Source organism: Asterias amurensis, chromosome 6 (assembly GCF_032118995.1).
Source record: "Asterias amurensis chromosome 6, ASM3211899v1".
Lineage (NCBI taxonomy): Eukaryota > Metazoa > Echinodermata > Asteroidea > Forcipulatida > Asteriidae > Asterias > Asterias amurensis.
Window position 1 is genome coordinate 9,386,914 of NC_092653.1, and position 26,571 is coordinate 9,413,484.

Sequence of the window (26,571 nt, forward strand, 5' to 3'; positions counted from 1 at the left end):
AAGGCTATAGCCTTGTAACTTTTTCAAGCGAAACATTCACAAGGCCTTGTAACTTCTTAACCTAAGCGAAAAAGTCACAAGGCTCAACTGTGTTGAGCGAAACGTTCACAAGGCTATAGCCTTGTAACTTTTTCGAGCAAAACGTTCACAAGGTAACTTGTAACTTTTTCGAGCAAAACGTTCACAAGGCTATAGCCTTGTAACTTTTTCGGCCAAATGTCACAAGGCTATAGCCTTGTAACTTCTTAACCTAAGCGAAAAAGTCACAAGGCTCAACTGTGTTGAGTGAAACGTTCACAAGGTTATAGCCTTGTAACTTTTTCGAGCGAAACATTCACAAGGCTATAGCCTTGTTACAAGTTCACAAGGCTATAGCCTTGTAACTTCTTCAAGCAAAACGTTCACAAGGCTATAGCCTTGTAACTTTTTCAAGCGAAACATTCACAAGGCCTTGTAACTTCTTAACCTAAGCGAAAAAGTCACAAGGCTCAACTGTGTTGAGCGAAACGTTCACAAGGCTATAGCCTTGTAACTTTTTCGAGCAAAACGTTCACAAGGTAACTTGTAACTTTTTCGAGCAAAACGTTCACAAGGCTATAAGCCTTGTAACTTTTTCGGCCAAATGTCACAAGGCTATAGCCTTGTAACTTCTTAACCTAAGCGAAAAAGTCACAAGGCTCAACTGTGTTGAGTGAAACGTTCACAAGGTTATAGCCTTGTAACTTTTTCGAGCGAAACATTCACAAGGCTATAGCCTTGTAACTTTTTCGAGCGAAACGTTCACAAGGCTATAGCCTTGTGACTTCTTAACCTAAGCGAAAAAGTCACAAGGCTCAACTGTGTTGAGCGAAATGTTCACAAGGCTATAGCCTTGTAACTTTTTCGAGCGAAATGTTCACAAGGCCTTGTAACTTCTTAACCTAAGCGAAAAAGTCACAAGGCTCAACTGTGTTGGAGCGAAACGTTCACAAGGCTATAGCCTTGTAACTTTTTCGAGCGAAACGTTCACAAGGCTATAACTTCTTCAAGCGAAACGCTCACAAGGCTATAGCCTTGTAACTTTTTCGAGCGAAACGTTCACAAGGCTATAGCCTTGTTACTTCTTCAAGCAAAACGTTCACAAGGCCTTGTAACTTCTTCAAGCGAAAATTCACAAGGCTCAATTGTGTTGAGCGAAACGTTCACAAGGCTATAGCCTTGTAACTTTTTCGAGCGAAACGTTCACAAGGCTATAGCCTTGTAACTTTTTCGAGCGAAACGTTCACAAGGCTATAGCCTTGTAACTTTTTCGAGCGAAACGTTCACAAGGCTATAGCCTTGTGACTTCTTAACCTAAGCGAAAAAGTCACAAGGCTCAACTGTGTTGAGCGAAATGTTCACAAGGCTATAGCCTTGTAACTTTTTCGAGCGAAATGTTCACAAGGCCTTGTAACTTCTTAACCTAAGCGAAAAAGTCACAAGGCTCAACTGTGTTGAGCGAAACGTTCACAAGGTTATAGCCTTGTAACTTTTTCGAGCGAAACGTTCACAAGGCTATAGCCTTGTAACTTTTTCGAGCGAAACGTTCACAAGGCTATAGCCTTATAACTTCTTCAAGCGAAACGTTCACAAGGCTATATATAGCCTTGTTACTTCTTCAAGCAAAACGTTGACAAGGCCTTGTAACTTCTTCAAGCGAAAATTCACAAGGCTCAATTGTGTTGAGCGAAACGTTCACAACTTTTTCGAGCGAAACGTTCACAAGGCGAAACTTCTTAACCTAAGCGAAAAAGTCACAAGGCTCAACTGTGTTGAGCAAAACGTTCACAAGGCTTTAGCCTTGTAACTTTTTCGAGCGAAACGTTCACAATAGCCTTGTAACTTCTTAACCTAAGCGAAAAAGTCACAAGGCTCAACTGCGTTGAGCGAAACGTTCACAAGGCTATAGCCTTGTAACTTCTTCAAGCAAAACGTTCACAAGGCTATAGCCTTGTAACTTTTTCAAGCGAAACATTCACAAGGCCTTGTAACTTCTTAACCTAAGCGAAAAAGTCACAAGGCTCAACTGTGTTGAGCGAAACGTTCACAAGGCTATAGCCTTGTAACTTTTTCGAGCAAAACGTTCACAAGGTAACTTGTAACTTTTTCGAGCAAAACGTTCACAAGGCTATAGCCTTGTAACTTTTTCGGCCAAATGTCACAAGGCTATAGCCTTGTAACTTCTTAACCTAAGCGAAAAAGTCACAAGGCTCAACTGTGTTGAGTGAAACGTTCACAAGGTTATAGCCTTGTAACTTTTTCGAGCGAAACATTCACAAGGCTATAGCCTTGTTACAAGTTCACAAGGCTATAGCCTTGTAACTTCTTCAAGCAAAACGTTCACAAGGCTATAGCCTTGTAACTTTTTCAAGCGAAACATTCACAAGGCCTTGTAACTTCTTAACCTAAGCGAAAAAGTCACAAGGCTCAACTGTGTTGAGCGAAACGTTCACAAGGCTATAGCCTTGTAACTTTTTCGAGCAAAACGTTCACAAGGTAACTTGTAACTTTTTCGAGCAAAACGTTCACAAGGCTATAAGCCTTGTAACTTTTTCGGCCAAATGTCACAAGGCTATAGCCTTGTAACTTCTTAACCTAAGCGAAAAAGTCACAAGGCTCAACTGTGTTGAGTGAAACGTTCACAAGGTTATAGCCTTGTAACTTTTTCGAGCGAAACATTCACAAGGCTATAGCCTTGTAACTTTTTCGAGCAAAACGTTCACAAGGCTATAGCCTTGTGACTTCTTAACCTAAGCGAAAAAGTCACAAGGCTCAACTGTGTTGAGCGAAATGTTCACAAGGCTATAGCCTTGTAACTTTTTCGAGCGAAATGTTCACAAGGCCTTGTAACTTCTTAACCTAAGCGAAAAAGTCACAAGGCTCAACTGTGTTGAGCGAAATGTTCACAAGGTAACTTTTTCGAGCGAAACGTTCACAAGGCGAAACGTTCACAAGGCCTTGTAACTTTTTCGAGCGAAACGTTCACAAGGCTATAGCCTTATAACTTCTTCAAGCGAAACGTTCACAAGGCTATAGCCTTGTAACTTTTTCGAGCGAAACGTTCACAAGGCTATAGCCTTGTTACTTCTTCAAGCAAAACGTTCACAAGGCCTTGTAACTTCTTCAAGCGAAAATTCACAAGGCTCAATTGTGTTGAGCGAAACGTTCACAAGGCTATAGCCTTGTAACTTTTTCGAGCGAAACGTTCACAAGGCTATAGCCTTGTAACTTTTTCAAGCGAAACGTTCACAAGGCTATAGGCTCAACTGTGTTGAGTGAAACGTTCACAAGGCTATAGCCTTGTAACTTCTTCAAGCGAAATGTCACACGGCTATAACTTCTTCAAGCGAAACGTTCACGTTGTTGTAACTTTTTCAAGCGAAAAGTCACAAGCCTATATATAGCCTTGTAACCTTTTTAAGCTAAAAAGGGACAAGGCTCAACTGTGTTGAGCAAATCGTTCACACAGCTGTAGCGAAAAGTTCACAAGGGTGTAAGCCTTGTTGCTTTTCTGGACAAAATTTGATAAGTACGCAAGGCCTTTTTGTTGTACATTTCACAAATGTTCTTATTGGATGCAAGAAATAATTTGACAAAACCTCAAACTGCTATTATATTTATTCTCTAAATATTCCACAAACCACGCTGAGTGTTATTGGCCAACCAGTTAAATTGCCATTACAACAAATAACACCCTCCTTCAAATTTAACCACAAAAGAAAAATTAAAAACCATGATTACGGCATGCAAACTGTGGTTCACTTTACGTTTCGATGAATGGAATTAAATAATTTGGTAGAGTGACCAATCATACAAATTTGCGTAGCGAATAAAAATTCTGCTTAGCAGAAAAATGTTACCAGCTTAACATGCTGTGTGTGGTCTACACTATTAGTGACTTGCTCTCCACAAAATGTTGCTCTATAGTAAACTCGGTCTCTCACCAATATGCCTCTTATAATATTCATTCATGACGTCACCATTCTAAAACCAAAAATGAGGCCATCAGCGCAGCCACTGCAACTAGGATCGAGTGACTGGTACTGGTGGTGGCGTGACGTGCGCTGATGGCCTCGTTTTGGGTTGGAATTGTGACTTCATGCAGGAATATTAAGAGAGGCAATTAGCAAATGCTCATACTGCTTTATTGTCCAAACAGTGGAAAGGCCTTCGTTCTGCATAACTTCGTTTGCACTGGAGTTATATTATTCAGCCAAACTTTGAGATTTATATCCAACAGGTTTTAGAATTATATTTACAAATTATACAGGTGTTAATACTTAATACTATACACAGAGTTTTTTTTCATTCGGTGGAAATCGTTAGGACTTTGTGTGGGATCCAAAGTCTGTTCCAATTACTCATGCATTCGTCATTATTAATTAGAAACAAAGGTTTGAATGGTTACACCAGTGGCTGGGTCATAGGTCATAGGTCAAACATCTTAAAACTTACAAAGTGTTGCTAAAATCTTAAGGGGGATTGCATCTTAAAGGGGCATCTCAAACATCAAGTAGTTAACTATTAACTTAACTTATGATAAATTATGAAGTGCAATTAATCAAACACGGCATTGTTGGCTACTAATAAACACTATAATAAATCATACTTACTTATAAATCTGTTATTTATACACTTGGAAACATGTGGTGAGAATGACTAATCTGATACTCAAACCCAAATATAACTTTAGGCTTACCAATCTTGAGCGATATTCAATACACATTTTAATTGCTTTTGGAGTTGGTGGTGGGGTGACTGTACACAAAGTAGGACTAGCGCCATTGATTTTCCATGTTCAAGTGTTGCAGGTTTCGCTCTCACAAGTTTCTGACTTTATTTGGGACTGGAAATGTTCTGTTTTAGTTTTAAGATTTACACTCGGTCAGTGATTTGTAAAAGATGGCGTTTGCTTTTTGAGCCAAACTTGAAAAACCATCAATCCTACATGACAGTTTTGGGATTAGGGGGTTGTTTTAGCTGGCCCCTCTATCCTCGTCTAAACTATGAAACTTTGAAACCTGTGGCCAGACACGGACTGAGACCAAAGGACAGGTTTTCAAACAGGCCTCTAGACCACACCCTTGCAGTGTGTGTTGGGATCGATGTTGCAACAACGTGCAACAAAACCAAAAGCTAACACTTCAGATCTGTAAAATATTCTGCATTAGTTTAAATAATGTTTTCATAAAATGAATTCTAAAATACTGAACGAAAAACTTAATTGTACAAAATACATTTGTTCTTCCTTCCATTGCATACAAAAGAAGATCAGTTTTGTTACATTCTTGTTCAAACAGTGTCGTTATCAAGGAAACATGTACGCTTAGCAAGTATTCACGCTAAGCGTGCGTCAAACCAGCCAAACTGTAAATAATTTGTACAATAACTTGCCTGTTAATCGAAAGATCTTTTTTTTAACCACAAGATCTATGATCTTTGGTCTAAACAAACTTCAGGTTTTGATTGATCCTTTAAACGCACATTCAATGCCCTCTTTAATGCTGGTTATGTTTTAACTTTCTTCAGCTGCCCTTTTAATTTGTACAGCGTCTTGAGATTTAATCAGGCATGCAAGGTCTTTTATAATCTTAAGCTTACTTTTACTTTTACAATTAATAATGATATATATTTGGTTTGCAGTAACACCATGTGTGTATCTACTGGCCAGGTAGCAAATGTCCTTTTATGAACTTGTCTTGCTTTATATTCTACTGGCGTGGAGTAGATTTCCGGCAAGTAGATACAATCATGGCGTTACCGCAAACCAAATATTTATTGATACCTCAACATGCAATGCCTAAAATCCCATATTAATATTGATCATACACATACCTATTAAAGATAGACCTGTTTGTTTTTCGGGCATAACATGTAAACTATATTGTTCCCCTGATTAAGACAATCTAAATCTTGTTCCCTGTCAATTAAGGATACAAGTGCACAAGATCATGCACACAGAGCATGAATACTATATAATTTGCTTTCAGCATTTCTGTGATTGCACATGTTTGCGGGGAACACCCATGATGGCTGTACACAGACTTATTTAAAGGTTTTAAAGGTAATTTTATACATAAAAACTATAATGACATTAAAGGGATGTTATTGGCCCTATGACCAGGGCACAGTTATTGTGAAATGCGCTTTATAAGAACTGGTTATTACTATTATTACTATAATGAGCTAATCCGTCAACAGTGATACCAGGTTAATATTTTTAATTATTAATTTGATCAATTTATAAAGCTAGAACAGTGAGTTTTGTCAACCCCACTCACTGCTTAACCAACTTTAAGCAGATTTTGTTAAATGAAACAGGAAGAGGAAATAAAACAACATATTTCTCCTTTTTTTCTTGAAACAGCATACCTTAGCGCCCAAACCGGATTTTCTTTCCACACGGGGTACCAAAACGCAGAGTAAAAAAAAAAAGAGAAAAAAAAAGAAAACAGTAAGACAAGTGAATTGGCTTATTAGTTTGTGAAAGCTGAGTTTGAAAAACCCTTCTTGGCAGAAGTTTGAAGCATCAGAGTGTTATGTGCGCAAACTTAGGGAAAAAGAAATTCATGAAATTGACCAAAAGTGGTTCCATGTTCTAACTGTATAACTTTTTCTTTTACAATTGCTCCTTTTGTATCTAAGGCTTAAAACAAAAAAAGCAGGAGTTGTTGACAACAAATTGTTGACAACTTGACTACAAGTTGTTGACAACCTGACTAAAACTTGGACTAAAAGCTGTTGACAACTTGACGCAACTAGTAAAGTTTTTAGCTAACACAAGCAACCCTGTGGGCTTGTCAAAACATGCAAATCAAGCAATGCCTTTTGGCAGTGCGTGGCATCCAGTTTATTCAGTATCTCCGCCTACAATCCACCCCATGGCCCCAGACTATGCTGCAATGTGGACAGGGTCAAAGGTGACAGAGCCCATGAATATTCAGGTTCTTGTGTGGGGTATATTGTGGCAGTACCACAAAAAGAAACTGCCAGTTCGCAATTAGCAATAGACACACTTTTTTCCCTTCAGGAAGTTTGAAGCTACAACGCTGATAAATCGCACTATTTACACTCAAGGTATGCTCTGTAAATGCTAGCGAAGATTTTCTGCATTTCGAAAAAACAATGCTGCGTCATCATGCCATACTGTACAAGTGATATAATACTCAAATAAGGTCTCTTCAACTCTCCTATAATTACATAATCACCAAGACTGTTATACAAATAATAAATACAATAAATATAATATCATTAAAAAATTGCAAAGGATCTCCAGCAGTGCTTCAGATCGTTTTAAAACATTTTAAAGAGCGTTATCGATTCGAGGCATTCGAGCGATAGTGCTAAAAACACCATCTTTATTCCCCCTAAAAAAAAAACAAAAAAACCTTTGATTCATGCAAAAGAAACCATGTTAAATTTTAAATCTCTCATTAGTTGAGGATAATTTGTAAGTCAAAAGTCACGGCAGAGGGGTGGACTTTACGAATCTTTTAAAGTTATTACGAATCTTTTAAAGTTTATTTTTTTTGACGAGTGGAAAGACTTCTCGTCAAACTCTGAGATGAAGAAATGAAATTTACACTAAAATACAACAGCAAAGTTCCTCACTAATTAATAGCAAAGCAGTTGTGAGGATACTTTGGGCTGGAAGGGAAAACTTGTTTAAATAATTGCATTCCTACATCAATTACGTACGCTTTAAAACTCTTAATGTGCATCTTTCACCCATTTTCACATCAAATCCTATTGGATCACCGCACAATATCCTCTTACCCGCTGGCAACCTCCCCAGAATTACACTCACTCTTAAGTCATTTTAAAATCACACCGTCTTCACTCATTTCAACTAACCCCTAAAAATAAGATGATATCACACCTGGTGCTGGGGTCTTTTCTGCAGACAGCACACCCTTTGTGTTCTCCCATGGGTGACTCCAATGGGCAACTCTTATGGGCGACTCCTACATGTTTGTGTTCCCCACTGGTACTACTTTACCCACTGAGGGGGTCCTCTCTGCCGACAGCACACCCCTTGACGCTACCCCTTGTGTTCTCCTATGGGTGACTCCAATGAGCGACTCGCATGGGTGACTCCTGTATGTGCTCTCCACTGGGTGACTAGGTACTACTTTACCCCCTGAGGGGGTCCTCTCTGCCGACAGCACACCCCTTGACGCTACCCCTTGTGTTCTCCTATGGGTGACTCCAATGAGCGACTCGCATGGGTGACTCCTGTATGTGCTCTCCACTGGGTGACTGGGTACTAGTTTACCCCCTGAGGGGGTCCTCTCTGCAGACAGCACACCCCTTGACGCTACCCCTTGTGTTCTCCTATGGGTGACTCCAATGAGCGACTCGCATGGGTGACTCCTGTATGTGCTCTCCACTGGGTGACTGGGTACTAGTTTACCCACTGAGTGGGTCCTCTCTGCAGACAGCACACCCCTTGTGTTCTCCTATGGGTGACTCCTATGGGTGACTCCTATGGGTGACTCCAATGTGTTCTCCAATGGGTGACTGGGTACTACTTTACCCACTGAGTGGGTCCTCTCTGCAGACAGCACACCCCTTGTGTTCTCCTATGGGTGACTCCTATGTGTGACTCCAATGTGTTCTCCAATGGGTGACTCCTATGGGTGACTCCAATGTGTTCTCCAATGGGTGACTGGGTACTACTTTACCCACTGAGGGGGTCCTCTCTGCAGACAGCACACCCCTTATGTTCTCCTATGGGTGACTCCTATGGGTGACTCCAATGTGTTCTCCAATGGGTGACTGGGTACTACTTTACCCACTGAGTGGGTCCTCTCTGCAGACAGCACACCCGTTGTGTTCTCCTATGGGTGACTCCTATGTGTGACTCCAATGTGTTCTCCAATGGGTGACTGGGTACTACTTTACCCACTGAGTGGGTCCTCTCTGCAGTTGATGGCATACAGTAATCTCTTAGTCATAATATCCTGGCTTGTGTACTGTGGTAGCTTCACCATGAACATGCAGGTCTCTACACGGATGAAACGAGTATCCGGTGATCCTAAAATACATAAAATAAAATCAAATCACATTGAAGGAATCAGGAAAGGAAAAAGGAAAATCCATCATTATTTCACACTGGAGAGTATACAACAGTATATTTTAGTGATAATTACTAATGTACATTCTGGTCTTAAAACCAAAGATGTCTCAAAGTGAACTTAATCACATGTCCTTTTCGAAATCACGGCTCCGGCTTTGGATTCGGCTTCAGGCTCCGTTTACTGTCTGAAGCCCTGAGCATGTACTCAAAGCACGCGCAATTTTCGCAACACCGGGGAACCCCCACAGTCACAAAAGGACTGAAACTCGACCCACACTCCTTACATGATGTAACGTCCGGTGGTGCGATCTTCATTGGGTACGGGGGTACATGTGTGGTATCGGCCTCCCATAGTAACAGGGTCATAGGGAGGGGGTAGTAGGGGGGCAGGGAGTAAATTCAACCATGCCTTACCTGATGTACCATCCGGTGGTGCGATCTTCATTGGGTACGGGGGTACATGGGTGGTATCTGCCTCCCCATCTCGGCATGGGCAGGTGCAAGGGATGCGTTCCTGGTTACAAGCAAACTTGATGAAGCGGCAGATCTCATCCTGGGAGAAGCTCTCCAAGGCATTCCAGAAGTACTGGATGTGTGTGTCCGTCTCAACCAGGCCGACTTGGTACATGGTGTGAGCCTGAGGAGGGAGGGCAGAAAGATGTTTAGAATATTAACCCTCCTACTGTTTGGCCAATCAATATCATCCATGGTTTTGATTGATAGATATACAGTCGGCTCTCATTATAAAGAGGTTCTGCTTATAAAGTTTACCTTCATAAGTCAAAAATCTAATTTATGGTTAGTGTTTCTTTTTTTGCTGTCCTAATATAACAAAGTTCCTGTTATAAAGAGGTAATTTTGCCAGTCACAGCGACCTTGTTATAATTAGAGTAGTCTGTACCATGTTGGCATGCCAAGTAACATCATGTAGTGATGCATTTACACAGTCTACAGTCAGTCCTCCGACTGTCTGACCATTCAATATCATCAACTGTGGTTTAAATTGATCGTTTCACTCTGCGAACTTGCAATATGATATCATGCGGTGAATGCATCTACACAGTAGTACACAGTTAACTGTCTGACCATTCAATATCATCCACTGTGGATTTGAAGCGTAGGTTCACTATGCCAACTGCACTATGATATCATGTAGTGAATGCATGCACAGTACACATTCAGCCATCCTACTGTCTGACCATTCAATATCATTCAATGTTAGTTTTGAATGATTTTAATCATTAACTATGCCAGCCTGCACCATATACCAATGTGGTGAATCCATTTACACAGTACACAGATAGTTCTGTGCTCAGTTGGGCCACCATACACAACCTTTGCATTTGAATGGTTTCTGAAATGGTCCACCAATTCGCTGGAGGACTGTTATATAAACGGTTTTAAGATAAGATATAGTTATGGTTCTTATGTTAAAAAATTCACAAATTTTGTTTCCATTTCATTTCATGTCATTTTGTTTCACACCATTTATAATTCTGGTTGTGAAGTCGAGGAACTCTCAGAAAAGCTTAATCACCGCACTAGCCAAGAACCCAATGAAGAGAAGACAAGGATGGAAGTTCAGTTTAAGATGTGGGAAGAAAACCCAAAAGAATTATTCCATGGAAAAACCCATGCAGTCAGGCAGGGACTGAAACCCAATCCACAACATGCCCTGAACCAGGATCCTACAGAAGGAAGGCCAGGCAAAAAAACACTAAATAAAAACGACCGCCAAATTGGCTAAAAATGAAAAAAACAAACAAACAAACATTATTACCTTTAAGAAATCTAGATCAACTGTTGGCAGGCCACACATCCTGAGCTCAATATCGTAGGGTGTCATGATACAGAGAAGTTGGATCGGAACGACTGATGCGAGACCACAGCGGACTGCCAACATACGCTCTGGGCATGCCAACTCACGCAGTCGTAGATCCCTGATAGCTGAGATGTACTGCTGTCGATTCTTCCAACTGGCCGGGGGAAAACAGAGTATTCAAATTATCGGCGAGTTATGAAGTTTTCATAGACTTCATGGACACTATTGGTAATTGTCAAAGACTAGCCTTCACAGTTGGTGTATCTCAACATATGTATAAAATAACAAACCTGTGAAAATTTGAGCTCAATCGGTCATCAAACTTGCGTGATAATAATGAAAGAAAAAAACACCCTAGTCACACGAAATTGTGTGCGTTTAGATGGTTGATTTCGAGACCTCAAGTTCTAAATCTGAGGTCTCTAAATCAAATTCGTGGAAAATTACTTCTTTCTCGAAAACTATGGCACTTCAGAGGGAGCTGTTTCTCACAATGTTTTATACCATCAACCTCTCCCCATTACGCGTCACCAAGAAAGGTTTTATGCCAATAATTATTTTGAGTAATTACCAAGAGTGTCCACTGCCTTTAATAACTCTTAATAAAAATAGTTGCTTCTTATGTACACGTAGCACTCATATCCGTCTGTTAGTGATGCTCAAGTATGATAACTTTTGCCTTTTCCATAGCATCATGTAATGATTTTAATTATGTATTTTAAGAAGAATACATTTTTATTCCAATTACAATGTAACTTCAAACTTTCTAAGAAAGCATTTAAATGCTCATAATGGTTAAGGTACAATGTTTTGTTGAATCAAAATTGTTTTCTCAGTAAGGCTTGACTACAGGTGGATTTTTCTTATTATGTTTTTGACAATTGATTTTTTCTTCATTTTGTAATTATCATTCTTTTTATTGAGATATCGCCTAACATCACAAGGCCGGACTGCCCCATTCAAGTGAGGGCTTCACTTCAACTGATTTTGACTATCGACCCAAATCAGCTGCTGCCACCACAGGGGCATGTTGCCACCTACTCCTGGGGGCTGAAACCAGTTCGTAAGAATGGGTATCATCCACTAGGAGCCTGGTTGGTAGGGCAGAATGCACTACCTTACCAGCTTTTTACAAAGCAATTATGGTCAAGTGCACAATTATTGTCATGACCAGGATTCAAACCCACGCCTCTGGCAACACGGGAGCTTTGGTTTGGTGAACTAGACCGCTCAGCCAGGACAAGCCACCTCAAACAATTCAACTTATTTGATCATCATATGAAAAAACATGAAATTTGTTTTCCATTGTACAGCATTTAAAAAAAAAAGTGCATTTAAAACTACACCAAGTACAATACAAATAGACAACTATACACAAAATAAAAAGAGAGTTATAAAAACAGGAGGAGTCAAAAGGTTTGAAAACATTATGTGATAAAAATACTGTTAAAACTATGGATGGCACTGAGTAGGAAGGTATTTTTAAACCAGTTTGTTTTAAGGCTTAGCTGTCAAATCCTACCTGGAGTCAATTTCACAAAGAGTTAGGACTAGTCTTAACTTAGGACTAGTCCTAAGAGATATAAAAAACGTATGGCTAGTCTTAAGTCAAAATAAGACTAGTCTTAACTCTTTGTGAAATCCACCTCAGCCGTCGATTTCACAAAGAGTTAGGACACGTCTTATCTCGAGTTAGGACGAGTAACTCTTCCTAACTTAGGATTAATCTTAAGGTCTGCATGCTACAGTGCAGGGTTGGGACTCGTCTAAGTCCTAAGATTAGTCTTAAGTTAGGAAGAGTTTTGTGAAATCGACGACTGATCTGTTAGTTATAATCAATAAGTGTAGAGGTGACAGCAGTGTCTCACAACTCACCTGACTTTACGAGCTCTACCCTCATGGCACAGTTCAACCTCTTCCCCACCCAAGCTATTATAGACAAACATGAGGTTGTGAGACGTCTGGCCCAGACGAGGGACGAATGCTGAGACAGCTGACGGGTCAGTGTCGGGCGACTCAAGCTCAGATGCATGATGGGAAGAGACTTCGGCACAGAGTGTGTCGAACTCGGATTCACTCTGGACCTGTATGTAATCAAGTTTCAAAACTTGTTATTCAAAGAACTATTTAGTAATAAACCACAAGGGAAACTGAATGAATAAATTTTAACTCATTTTCAATCGATGGGGTGAACAGAGAAATATTTACTGAAATGGGACCTCGGGATTAGCGTACTGCAGCTGATTTCACGAAACCCTAGGATTAATCCTAAATGGAGTTAGGACGAGTAAACCGTCCTAACTTAGGATGGGTTTAATTCATCATACGTATTTGGATACGGAACTGAACCCCTCCTAAGTCCTAAGATTAATCCTAAGTTAGGAAGAGTTTGGTGAAATCGACGGCTGGTGCTCTATCAACAGAGCCATCCAGCCCTACATGTATGTTGGTGTTCTCCCTATTTTGTCAATATCTTTGTTCAGGCTTTCCAGTCAGAAGCAATACATCCTTTAACTGCTGTGTGGCCAGGGATCCTGTTCAAGTTTACAATACAATTTCTTTTCGTTTATCTATCAAAATAACTTTTTAAAATCTAAGTATAAATTTCCAGGTTAAATATGCCAAAAACAGGGACCTAGCATCTTTAACTCTTTGGTGCACAAGGCGGTTGCTAGAGACCACCAAAAAACTTTCAAATCGGACTGAAAAACAGTCATAACTTAAAAACTACAACACCCATATATACCGCCCTCATTCAATTGTTTAGAGCGACTGTTGAGCTTTCATTTGATGTGATGTTCAAAAGGGGGCGCTATTGAATTTTTTTTGAAAAACAAGGATGAATGCATTTTTGGTTTTTTAAAACAATAAAGTTAAATCTGTGCACCAAAGGGTCAATAATGAAAACTATTAATATGGGTCTTCCTTGTTATTATGCACGGCAAACATTTTGTCCAAACTTCTCCCAATTTTAATCTTTGCGATACCACCTACGTGGTTCTTCCAAAAAGAAAAGTCTTTTTGTTTCTATTATCATGACTAACAAACGTAAAAAAAAAAGAAATATAAAAAAATAAAGAAATGGACGCATTGTGATGGTTTTACCTCAATGTAGTCCAACGTCATGGTCAAAATATCTAAAACTATGACCACCTACTTGGTACTTTCCAAAAGAAACAGAACCCTCTTTGTTTCTATTGTCATAACAAATAAATCAAAATTCAAAAATTCAATACTGACGAAATGATCGTAGTGTAATGGTTTTACCTCAGTTAGTTTCTTGATGTAGTCGTACGTGATGCAGTCAGCTTCTTCAAGATCTCGGTCAGGGTCTAGAGCTACTCCTACAAGACACTTCCAGAATGACGAGAGAAGGTCCAGGGCTAGAGGGATGTCTGCTCTTAAAGCCACACCAAGGAGCTGATGGGATGGAGAGACAAAGAGGATGAGGAACCATTCATCATTACAGATTTACCTTGCCCAATTTGAACCAAAATCCATTAAATTTAATACCTGGCTCATTCAATATGGTTTGAGAAGAATGCTTCGTTGAATCAGCATTCAACAGTCAAAATTTATTTTTCAGTAGTTTAGCATTTACGGGTCAAATATTAAAGTTAAATTTCATAAAAGTTGGCAGCAACAGAGCGGGTCAACCATTCAATTTCATCAATTGTACAAAGGTTGAAGAAATTAAACTCAAGAATGGTAAAAGTGTAATCTTGAATGCAAACGAAATAGAATGACTGAAACGAATCTGAATAAGAAAAATAAAATCATGTGCCGGGCACGAAAACTTGACAGCATTTAGCTAAAAAAAAGGAAACCCTAGTACATTTTATTGTTCTCTTCATGCACTTAGAGGCTTTCGCATTTGACGCTTTACAAATGTCTTTATTAAAATTGAATGAATATTTGCTGAAAATGACCTGATAAACATTTAACAATACTAATTTTTTTAAAAGGGTGTTTCTAAGCGGTATGCCGAGTTTGAATAATTTATGTAGCGCCTTATATAAGGTGATACATCACAATCTGCTGCCAACCATATCAGAAAACCTTCTCTATGTGCATCAATTGGGCTTTATTTTTATTTCATAAGATATCAATATAAACCACAAGGGAAACTGATTGGGTAAATTTTGAATTGATTTCTGGGGTTGAACAAAGAATTGACTAGAGTGCGATTCGAACCAACGACCTCTGGATTAACGTGCCGGCGCTCTACCAAGTGAGCTATCTAGCCCTATATTGGCGGTGTCCCTATTTAATAAAAATAAAAATAAAAATCTTTCTACCTGTCCGAAGAATTCTAGGAGTTTCTCCTCGGGGAATGTGATTGGACCCGGCTTCATTAAGAATCTTCCTTTATTGCGGCCTGATCCAGCGCTCGGACACAACACCAGGAGACCAAGCACTGAGCTCTGAAGCTCCCTGGTGACCTGACCAAGGAAGTGTCGGAAAGAACCGCCTGGGAGGAGAGGAGAGAACAACATGGGATGAATGATGGTAGAGTCAACACAATCAAAGTTTATCTCATTTCTCTTTAGTGTTGAAGCTATATTAAGTTTGGTGGTGGGCTCTAAATCCAATTTAGTCCACCAAGGTCGAGCGGTTCAATAAAAATTGTCATGTTTAGATATGGCGCCATCATTACTGAAATGCAATCTGTGGGAAATCCGGCTTGGCAGCAGAGTGTATTTTGCTCAGAGTGCTGAGCGATACTTGTTGGTTCTGGACAGGCCCCCCCGGCACCGCCCACTGTGGCTACAATACTGTTTGTCTTTATACATTTAGGCTACAGGCATGCATTATCACTCAAGCAATCAACAGAATTGAGAGTAAATCAGACTCAAAGTCAATATTTGGGCATATTTTGTTTCTGTTCAAGATTTTACATACTGAGGTATTATAAATACATTGAAAAACACAAGACCATTTGGACTTGTGTGGTCATGCGTTTAAAGGCCCAGTGCTAAAATCACTTGCTTCAGGCTTGCGTTTCAGTGTAAACAAAGTTCAACTCATATGGTGCACACTCATGACTAAACTTTTTTCGCATTGGGTAGTTTTGTTGTTTCGAAATAAAACAAACCACTTACTTGTTCCATGGACCTCTTCCCCAGTTAGTCTGACATTGAAAGCATACGTTGGGTCTCCGCCGCTTGCAATCTTAACACACAGCTTCGATGATGGAACGGTTGAGAGCTGACGGGCCGCTTGGCAGAACTGGGTGGATATACAATCCTGAGCATCCGCTGGGAAAATGGGGGAGATACAAGAAACTCAGATAAAGATTCCCCTCAAAAGCTCTCTCTTTAAAGGCACTGGACGCTATTATAAGTTATCACACAAGCGCGAGTGGAATACGGAAGAATATAGCGCTTCTGCGTCCCATATCTAACGAGGCCGAAGGCCGAGTTGGATATGGGACGCAGACGCGCTATATTTTCCGTATTTCCACGAGCGCGCGTGTGATAACGTCTTTATCTTCAAGCAAACTTGGCGCGTGACATAGAACACACAAGACGCATGGTAGTGATATTAGCCGTGCAATATAGGTTTTTATCACCACTCCATTCTGCCAATCTGATTGAAGGATTAACGCGTACTTGAAGATAATTTTAATTACGTAGTTTTCAGTTTGCTGCTCCTCACTTATGGAACAATCTCCCTCTACACATCAAACAAGCCACCACTATCTCAAGTTTCAAGGCTCTTCTTAAAACATATCTATTCAAATCTTCATATACTTAATTACTCTTAAAATTGAGCTTAGAGACTTTCTTTTGGAGGTGTTAGGCACTATAGAAATACGGTTGTTGTTATTATTATTATTGAAGAGTTTGCGGTAACACCATGTAATAACAATCTCTAAATGAGTTGGGGTGGTTCTGAAAAGAACCGTTGGGTTAACTCGACGTTTCGATCAGTATGCTCTGATCGTCTTCTGGTTCACAAGACGATCAGAGCATACTGATCGAAACGTCGAGTTAACCCAACGGTTCTTTTCAGAACCACTCCAACTCATTTAGAGATTGTTATTACATGGTGTTACCGCAAACTCTTCTATATCTTATCTCCACCATGCAAAGTTTCAAATCCTACTTATTATTATTATTACTAAAAATAATTGTTGGCATATTTCTTGAGTGATAATGCCCTCGTGTGTATATTATGGGTTGTACATGATTGATGACACTTTTTGAGTACATAAATTGTAAACAAGTTCAGGTATGGTAATGGAGCTTTAAGAATACATAAAATATATCCTACATGTATACCTTGGCATTGAAAGAGTTAAAGGCAGTGGACACTATTGGTCTTCTTCTCACTTGGTGTATCTCAACATATGCATAACATAACAAACCTGTGAAAATTTGGGCTCAATCGGTCGCCGAAAAAACACCCTTGTCACACGAAGTTGTGTGCTTTCAGATGCTTGATTTCGAGACCTCAAAATCTAAATCTGAGGTCTCAAAATCAAATTCGTGGAAAATTACTTCTTTCTCGAAAACTATGTTACTTCAGAGGGAGCTGTTTCTCACAATGTTTTATACTATCAACCTCTCCCTATTACTCGTTACAAAGTAAGTTTTTATGCTAATAATTATTTTGAGTAACTACCAATAGTGTCCACTGCCTTTAAGCACCTCTTGCTTGAGCTGTGCATATATCAATCCACAGAAACATTGTTATTATTGTTTTCTCTTATTTCATTTCAAGGGTCAAGTGAATTTCCGTTAAAAAGAAGAAGAAGACAAAAACCAAAGTCTGTTTTCAGGAAAACACCATGCAATTTAAAATCAATACTCATCCTGTTACAGGCATGATGAAACAATCGGAAACCAGACTAAAGTAGGAAGAATATCGTGCCAACCCATATACATGTACACCGATGTGTGTTAGCGCAGGCATATTACTCGGGTGGGTTTCGAACCCAAGACCTTTGCAATTCTAGAGCAGTGTCATACCAACTAGACCACCGAGATTGCCCGGTAGCTAGAGGCAGTTCGAATCCTATGTTTTAGCAGCGGGTACTGCAACGATTTTGTTTTTCACAGAGCTCGGGAAAGTATTGAGTATACAGTGCTTACACACATAGGTGTAAACGGGTAAAAACCAAAGTGAATATTCTTTATTCCCGATTTAATTTTAACATCTATTAAATATCATGCCTGTCATTACCTCCAACAATCTCCAGAGGATCCAGGGTGATCTCCGGTGCCGCCTGGTCTAGATTCCTCTGGGCAGTAGCATCCAAGATGGCGTTGAAGAACTTAATCTTGGTGTCGTAGAACAACAGCGTCCTCGCTCTGGCCAGCAAGGCAGCCGTGCTCAGGGACAGCGTCTGCGAGGGTCGGAGGTCAACCAATGGCAGGAAGTAGGACTCTAGGTTGTTGCTTAGCGACTGGAGAAGGGCGAAGCGGAGACGGAGGATCTCCAGAGGAACACCTAGGTACAGAGAGAATAACAAGTGAATCAATTTGGTTCGTTAATTTCAGAATCTCCAGAATTTTATACATAAACAGACTTTTACAAACAAAATTATAATTATACAATAACATTAAAAGGCTATCAGCAGCTACATGTACATGAGACTAGAGCATGCCACTGAAAATTGGACATTTCAGTCTCTTGACGATGACTAGAACAAGCTAGTCGAAACGATGAGACCAATTAAGAACTCACTTCGCAGTAGTAGAATATAAAGCAAGACATTTCTCTAAAGCACAAAGTCTACCTGGAAAGTAGATATACACAAGGTGTTACTGCAAACCAATTGTATATACATGTAGAAAGACTAATTCTAAAAAGTGAAATCCGCTCCCGAGGACTGCGTATAAAAAACACCAGAAAATAAATAATTGGACTGGGATCTACCTTGCAAAGAGGCAAATTTGGGGCTGACCAGGTCTCCTTCAGTCAGGTACACCTCATGGGGGTTAAGCCTGGCTGGTGTGATGGACATCTTGCGACAAAGACGATCGACGTAACACACGAGGGCAGTATCCATCTCGTGGGTCCAGTGCTTGAAGTAGGATGGGGTGTCGGTGTGGTTGAAACTTGCAAATCTAGACAGGGGAAGCAACCGAAGATAATTACTTTTAAATTTATTCAAGATGCCAATAAACATTATACAGTATATCAGTCTACAGTGAATAGGCATGCGAGTGCAGTTCGGCAAAGAAAACAAAAAAAAAGGGGAACAAATCAAAACAAAGCAAGTGCCAAACACTGCAAGACTTTGTACTGTGAAGCCGTTGGCCCCGTTTGTTGTGTGATGCACATGAAAGAACCCAGTGCACTTATCGATACGGAGTTCGCACCAATATTCTTGGTTTGATTGGCTGCATATTGTGCCACAGCACATTGTAAACCCTTACATGGTGCTATGTGAAGGAATTGGTCTCATACTTCATTAACGTAACTCAACAATATTTTGCAAGGAAATACTGAATGTAGAAGCGTAACTGAGTGACCGATATGAGCACTATTTAAGAAGCTACTACACGTATTGATATAATGTCTGACCTGTCAAAGTGTAGATCAAAACCACAGGCCATCAGAGCTCTCCACACAGGGGTGGCATCTCCTTGGGCTCGATCCGTCACAAACTGAAGGAACCCGTTGAGGGTTAGCGCCCTCTCTTGACACACCTCCAGCTTGGCTCTGCCATCGTCCAGGTGACGTTTCTCAGGGATGTCACGAGACACCTTCTCCGGTCGTTTGGTCTTCTTGTCTGCTCCGCTCGGTGACCTGGTGACAGAGGTCAAATATTATTTATTTCTTATAGTCAACCTTGGATTTGTATTTTATGATTATTTTTATAAATGCAAGTTTGCTCCAAACAAGGCTAAAATAAACTAAAATCCAATCATGGTATGGTGATACAAGGAAATAAGTATAAAGATGAAAATAAATCTAGGGAGCTGAAGGTAGGAATTGATATTTCTCCATCAAGATTATAGAGTGGAGGAAAACATGCACCAGGCAAGGAGTTCCAAAGAAATGCAGTACGAGGAATAAAGCTGTTGAAATGGCTCTTTGTTCTACATCTCAGCAAAGCCAGATCAGATAGGTAAGAAGCAGAAAGCCTGGTTTCACACTCAAACATGCTCGAACAGTGCATTTTCAGGGGGAAGGGGCACAACTGTTGCTTTTAAGTGGTAACATCATGAAGCTAAAATCTTGTAAATTAAGGCCATGTCTGAAAGGAAAAATTATTCTGACCCCTTTTCAATATTACGAGATTTTTTATTTATTACTGTAAATGAAGACAGGGATAATGATATGGTGGCTTACTTTGCTTTGGACGACACTTCAGCTGTAGTCAGTTTCTCCTTGCTCGTTTTGCTCCCTCTGCGGTAAACGCCTCTCATTTGCTCCTTGCTTGGCTTACCTTTAAAATCAAATTATCTCAATCCTTAACATTTTGGACTTATTTGGACTGACGATTTAACGCAAAATGACAATCAAATACTTTGGGGTTAAGACTGTTGTATGTTGGCACCAATTTGTGCGACAAACAGGAACATTTTTGGAAGATACTTGTCTGAATAACAAGCCTGAATGTTATGAAATGGAGTTGCGGTGTCGTATTTTGTTAGGGTAAAAATCACAATAAAAAATTCTCAGAGCTAAGGGAATTAAAATTAGGGCTTAAGACTCACTGCTTGGTTTCTTTGGTCGACTACTGCTTAATCTGTTCACGCCATACTTCTCCAAAACTAGACACACTTCCTCCTGAGTGGTATGCTTGGAACCCTTCACCTCCCCAAAGAATGGCACAAGGAGGTTCCCAGGTGCCAGACTCAGCATCTGCTCCTTGGACAGGGTCACCTCGACGGTCTCCGTTTCTTTCTCGTCCAGCTCTGAGAGGAGCTTGAACCCCTGCTCTGCCGCCAGGCAACTGTAGAAGATCTGCTCCAAGGATTGCACGGCCAGAGTTTTCAAGATCGTTGGGGATTTCTCAATGAAGAGTTTGTACTTGAGATACTCCAAGAATTCACTGTTGTCGGTGAGTTCTGTTTGCAAACTGGAACTGATGACAGAAATGGTGAGGAAATCCTCGGGGGAGACATCCAAGATGGCGGCACTCTCCACTTGCATAGCTTCGGTCACCTCCTTGCTGGTGAGTAGGGCATTTTCTATGCTGTCCATTTTGGCTTTGCAACGTACCTCCAGGACAGCACACCCCTTAACGCGCCTCTTGGCTTCCTCTGGCTGATCAGTGTCTGCTGTATGTGCTGTTTGTTCAGAGGTGATTTCACTTTCAGGAGGGGGTGTAAGAAGACCTTCATGTTGTTCAGGACTTTGCTGCGGTTGGCTGGCCAGGCTTTGAGTTGGGTCCATGTTAGGGTCAGTTGAAGGAGAAGGTCCTGGGGTCTCAACAGAGGCTCCATGGAGTGAACCAGGCAAGTTAACTGGTGGTTTTGTGGTCACATCAGACTCCTCAGGGCCTTCTAGAGGTCTTATCTCCTGAACAGGAATCCATAGTTCCTGTTTGTAGAGTCCACCGTGAGACCTGCATGCTCTCTCAATGGCTCTACGAACGGCTGGTTCCTCCAGAGTCATAGGAATACCTGTGATCACCAGCAGGCGTGTGTGAGTGGACGGAGCAGAGTTAGTCTGGTGTGCATCTAGAATGGCATCACGGATGACTGTCGACCCCTTTGAATCGCCATCTATGAGGAATCGCAGGATGAGAGAGACAGTCAAGGTTCTGTGGAACCACAGCATCTCTTCTGGCTTGGAACTCCCTGATGCTGACGTCTCCCCGCTATCACTCTCACTCGGGCGAGGGCTGCGCTTGACTGAAGCACCTGTTCTCCTGATTTTAACCTTTTTCCGCTTGGCGGCTGCCTGGGGGCTGAGTTGCACTGAGAGGGTAGAGTGTGGCGACGGTACGAGTTGACCTCCTGATCCTGGTGGGGAGGTCACCTCGGCAAGAGCGAGACACAGCTCCATCAAGGACTGGAAGTACTTTGATTGGCGGCCTGGCGTGATAGAAGTGAGAGTCCCTGACATGGATTCATGCTCAAAGAGCTTCCTCAGTTCTACTCTGAGTTGCCGCAGCTGAGTGAAAACAGCAAACGGGAGAGCTGTCGAAGCAGCTGCAACAACACTATCGCCAGAAAACTCTCTCTTGTAGAGCATTCTCAACAGTTGTGCCAGCATGTGGAACAGGTACTCCTTGATCAGGGACGGCACTTTTGCCATCATGAGGTAATGTGCCAGGAGCTCTACCGCCCTGGCGGTGACCCGAGGTGGTATCTGAACAGGCTTCTCCTTCAGAATCTCCTGCCGCTCAGGCGGGATCTCCTTGACCCTGTCGATAACAATCTCCTCCATGCCTTCGATCTTCTGGCTTCCGATCTGGTGTTCACATCCCATCAGGGTCTCGATGAAAGCCATGGCGAGAGGGAACTCCGAAGGCAGCCCGTGCAGAGACACCATGCAACCGGGCACCGGCGACACACCAAATCTGACGTGGACGCGATTGCACGGAAGTACCACCGTTGGGAAGGGGTCGATGTTGTGGCTTGGAGGGGCAGAGAGGCCTGCAGAGCTGTTGATGGCAGCATCTGCGGGGTAGCTGACAACCTCAAGCAGGGCAGTCTGTCCGGTTTTCTTGACTCGATGGCCGATGCCGTAGCAGAAAACCCTTGCCCATGGTGCCTGGTACAGTGAGGCCCTGTTTAGTGTAAAAACAAACAAATCAAAACAACAAAAATTATATATTAATTGTATAACTAGGCACTGGACACGTTTGGTATTTGTCAAAGACCAGTATTCTCATTTGGTGAACCCCAACATATGCTTAAAATAACAAGCCTGTGAACATTTGGGCGCAATTGGTCATCGAAGTTGCAAGAAAATGATGAAAGAAAAAACAAACTGGTTGTACAAATTTGTGTGCTTTCAGGTAGAAATAAAAGGCTGCACCAGAAGTCTTTTAACATTTTTGTGAGAAATTACCTCTTTCTCAAAAACTAAGTTACTTCAGAGGGAGTCGTTTCTCACAATGTGTTATACTATCAATAGCTCTCCATTGCTCATTACCAAGTGAGTTTTTATGCCAATATATATTTAGAGTAATTACCAAACAAGTACAGTGCCTATAAGTTACAACTACCTTACGCAGCCGCCTGGGAATTGCCAAAACTAATTTACAAAACTACTAAGGATTCTTACTCTTTCCTGGCAGTCTTTGGATCTTGCTGGCAGCTGACGATGACTGCAGAAGCACCAGGGAACAGGAGATCCGTGTTCAACTTGGACTCCATTACTGTGGTGACCTCACAGGGGAAATGATGCGGTGCATTCTGAAATTAAGATCAAAACCAAAAGCCATTTAAAGGAACGTTACAGAATTGGTAAGAAACAAAAATCATGAAGATCACAGATTTACATAAAACTTACACAGTCTAATGATGATGATAGTTGAAAACATCCCTTGAAATATTTCTGTCTAAAATGTCATACTTGGTGAGAAATAAACAATCTAACTTCGCGTTTGGAGTTTATCGCTCAGTGAGCGTTTTATTCATTTTTGTTTTGGCATCGATGCAATGCAAAATTTGTAACCTGCTTTTCACTATTCTCTCATGACCCAGATGGCCGATCGATCTCAAACTTTTACAGGTTTATCCGTTTACGTATATGGTGGTTTACACTAAGTGCTTACACTACCAGCAAATGTTTTGTTAGCAAAAACCAATTCTGTAATGTTCCTTTAAGCCCCAATAAACCCAAAGTTCTACTTACAATAGTAGAAAAAAAAACCCCAAAAACTAGATCCAATTTATCAGTAAACCTCTTACTACCTTTAAACTGCTTAAGATGACGGTTAGAAGAAAGAAATTGGAAATAACCTCCTGCTTGGTGAAACTCGTCATGCATAATAGATCTAGTGTGTTAACACAGTCTGTCATAATAAATTGATTCCAATGATTGCAGGCTAGTACTATGGACACTTAAAAGTCTCTTCCGTATTAAAGACACTGGACACTGTAGGTAATTGTCAAAGACCAGTCTTCTCACTTGCTGTATCTCAACATATGCATAAAATAATAAACTTGTGAAGATTTGGTCATCCAAGTTGCGAGATAATAATGAAAGAAAAACAACCCTTATCACACAAAGTTGTGTGCTTTCAGATGCTTGATTTCGAGACCTTAAATTCTAAATCTGAGGTCTCGAAATCAAATTCGTGCAAAATTACTTCTTTCTCGAAAAGTACTCCACTTTAGAGGGAGCCTTTTCTCACAATGTTTTATACTACCAACCTCCCCATTACTTGTTACCAAGTAAGGTTTTATGCTAATAATTATTTTGAGTAATTACCAGTAGTGTCCATTGCCTTTAACACAGTCTGTCATAATAAATTGATTCTAATGATTGCAGGCTAGTACTATGGGCACTTATTTTGTTTGACATTACGTGCAAAAGTCTCTTCCATCTTAAACCTATCGACAACTGGGGGCTTGCTTTTTCTCGAAACAACAAACGAGGTAAACTCTCTCCAATGTAAACACAAACTCCACTACCTGAAGTACTCCACACAGCTGATTGGTCAGCTCCAGCAGCCTGCCCTCGCCCATGTGCGCAGCGGTTGCCATGGCGATAAACAGCTCCCTCCTCAAGGTTTGCGTGTCTTGGTAGAAGATATCGGCCAGGCAGCGAGTGTTGCTTGCTAGACACTGGTGAAGCCACTGAGCAGTGAGCAACGAGGAAGCCTATGGAAATAAAAGAAATGTTTATATGAACCCTCCTACTATGTGACCATTTATTATAACCCACTGTGGTTTTGAGTGATAGATGCACTGTGCAAGACCACAAATTGTTATCATGTAGTGACTGTATTTAGACAGCACATAGTCAACCCTCCTACTGTCTGACCATTATATTGTCTACTGTAGTGACTGAAACTATACAGTACAGAGGTAACCCTACTACTGTCTGACCATTCAATATCATCCGCTGTAATGACTGTATTTAGACAGCACACAGTCAACCCTCCTACTGTCTGACCATTATATTGTCTACTGTAGTGACTGAAACTATACAGTACAGAGGTAACCCTACTACTGTCTGACCATTCAATATCATCCGCTGTAATGACTGTATTTAGACAGCACACAGTCAACCCTCCTACTGTGTGACCATTTAATATCATCCACATGGTTGAATGGGTTCTGACTGGCACCCTGATCAAAGATTAATACAAAAGTAGGAGAGCCCAACCGAAAGGGCTATATAGCTTGGTTAGTAGAGCACCGGCAGGTTAAACTGAAGTTTGCAGACTCAAATCCCATTTGCCCAACCCAAAATTAATTTAAAATGTAACCATTCAGTTTTTCTTGTGGTTTATTACTTCATAAAGCAAGTTATAAACAAATCTAAAATCTTTCCAACATTTGTATATTATTTTTACTGTCAAAGAAATCAAACAAAAAATGAAGAGCATGAAGACATAAAAACAAATCCTACCTGTAAGGCGCCATCGGGTTGAGGAGATTCTAAAAGCTGATTGGACAGAAGCTGCAAATGAGAGATATCCTGCTCAGGATTGGCCGAAGCTTGACCCGAGGTCAAAGAGCACGGGATGACCTCAATAACCTCTGGACTCTGGCAGTGACCTAGGAATTCCATCAGGGCTGTACGGCAGGACATGCGTGCTGACGTGGCTTCCGCGTGAAGCAGCTCCCTGTTGGCAAATAAAAACAAATTACTTATAGTCTAAAATTGAACATAGGGTGCAATTTGAAAGTATAAATAGTGTGAGAAGACATCTTCAGCCGACACCAACTCGGGAGCCTCTGATGGTCGTTCAGTTGAACAATGACGCTAGAAATAGCTTCCACAGATGTAACCAGCCGAAGAAAATACTATAGAGACACAAATATTACACTATTCACACAGTTTTTAACATACAAAATAAAAATAATCAAAAACATTATTCCTTGTATCTGATGAAATTATTGCAATCGATTCAACTTGAGGGTAGCTATAAGCCATTTTGAGGTATGGATGGACACTAACAGGTTTGGATTGGACGTAAAGCCGTTGGTCCCATGTGTTGTATATCGCATGTAAAAGAGCCCTGTGCACTTAACAAAAAGAGAAGGGATTCACCCCGGTGTTCCTGTCTGTGGCTGCTCAATGCGCCGTAGCACCTTGTAAACCATTATAAGGTGCTACATAATTGGGTCTCATAATTCATAACTTTCCAAACCTCTCTTTCTGTATAATAAATATAAATACCAAGCGCCTTGAGTACCTTGTTGGTAGATACGTGTGCTGTATAAGACTTCGATAATATTATATATATATATTATTATTTGGGTAAATTTTTTCTGTAGACACTCAAACCAAACAGTGCAATACTATAGCATCCTCCATACCTAAAACAGGCTAATAGGCACATTGATACAGAACGTCAAACCATTCAAAATGCTTTACCTGTGAATATTGATGTTTGTTATATCCAACGCCCCGAGTCCCGTCAGCGCACCCCGCCGGTACCCTGCGTGTGGTCTCTCCAGCATATCCAATGGGTACCAGTAGCGTACCAGGACCCCTTCACTGCGTAGGTAGGTTTCAACTTGCACTAATTCCTGTCTCTGTTGGTGGGTACAGTTTAAAA

The 26,571-nt window shown here is 40.9% G+C and overlaps 1 protein-coding gene across 2 annotated transcripts in view; it reads right to left on the reverse strand.

The window, feature by feature from the left end:
• Nucleotides 1-3,604: 3,604 nt before the first annotated feature.
• Nucleotides 3,605-26,571, reverse strand: part of LOC139939068 (probable E3 ubiquitin-protein ligase HECTD4) — a 70,385-nt gene continuing 47,418 nt past the window's right edge. For both annotated transcript variants that reach the window (XM_071934785.1, XM_071934784.1), the window contains exons 48-63: nucleotides 26,388-26,548; nucleotides 25,416-25,632; nucleotides 24,473-24,661; nucleotides 23,118-23,248; nucleotides 20,594-22,617; nucleotides 20,226-20,322; nucleotides 19,455-19,679; nucleotides 18,804-18,994; nucleotides 18,108-18,374; nucleotides 16,022-16,177; nucleotides 15,218-15,390; nucleotides 14,187-14,339; nucleotides 12,795-13,003; nucleotides 10,878-11,073; nucleotides 9,512-9,734; nucleotides 3,605-9,055 (exon numbers count right to left, since the gene is read on the reverse strand). In XM_071934785.1, the coding sequence (XP_071790886.1) occupies nucleotides 8,919-9,055; nucleotides 9,512-9,734; nucleotides 10,878-11,073; nucleotides 12,795-13,003; nucleotides 14,187-14,339; nucleotides 15,218-15,390; nucleotides 16,022-16,177; nucleotides 18,108-18,374; nucleotides 18,804-18,994; nucleotides 19,455-19,679; nucleotides 20,226-20,322; nucleotides 20,594-22,617; nucleotides 23,118-23,248; nucleotides 24,473-24,661; nucleotides 25,416-25,632; nucleotides 26,388-26,548 (4,749 nt within the window). In that variant the 3' untranslated portion in view covers nucleotides 3,605-8,918. The remainder of the gene's footprint in view (nucleotides 9,056-9,511; nucleotides 9,735-10,877; nucleotides 11,074-12,794; nucleotides 13,004-14,186; nucleotides 14,340-15,217; nucleotides 15,391-16,021; nucleotides 16,178-18,107; nucleotides 18,375-18,803; nucleotides 18,995-19,454; nucleotides 19,680-20,225; nucleotides 20,323-20,593; nucleotides 22,618-23,117; nucleotides 23,249-24,472; nucleotides 24,662-25,415; nucleotides 25,633-26,387; nucleotides 26,549-26,571) is intronic.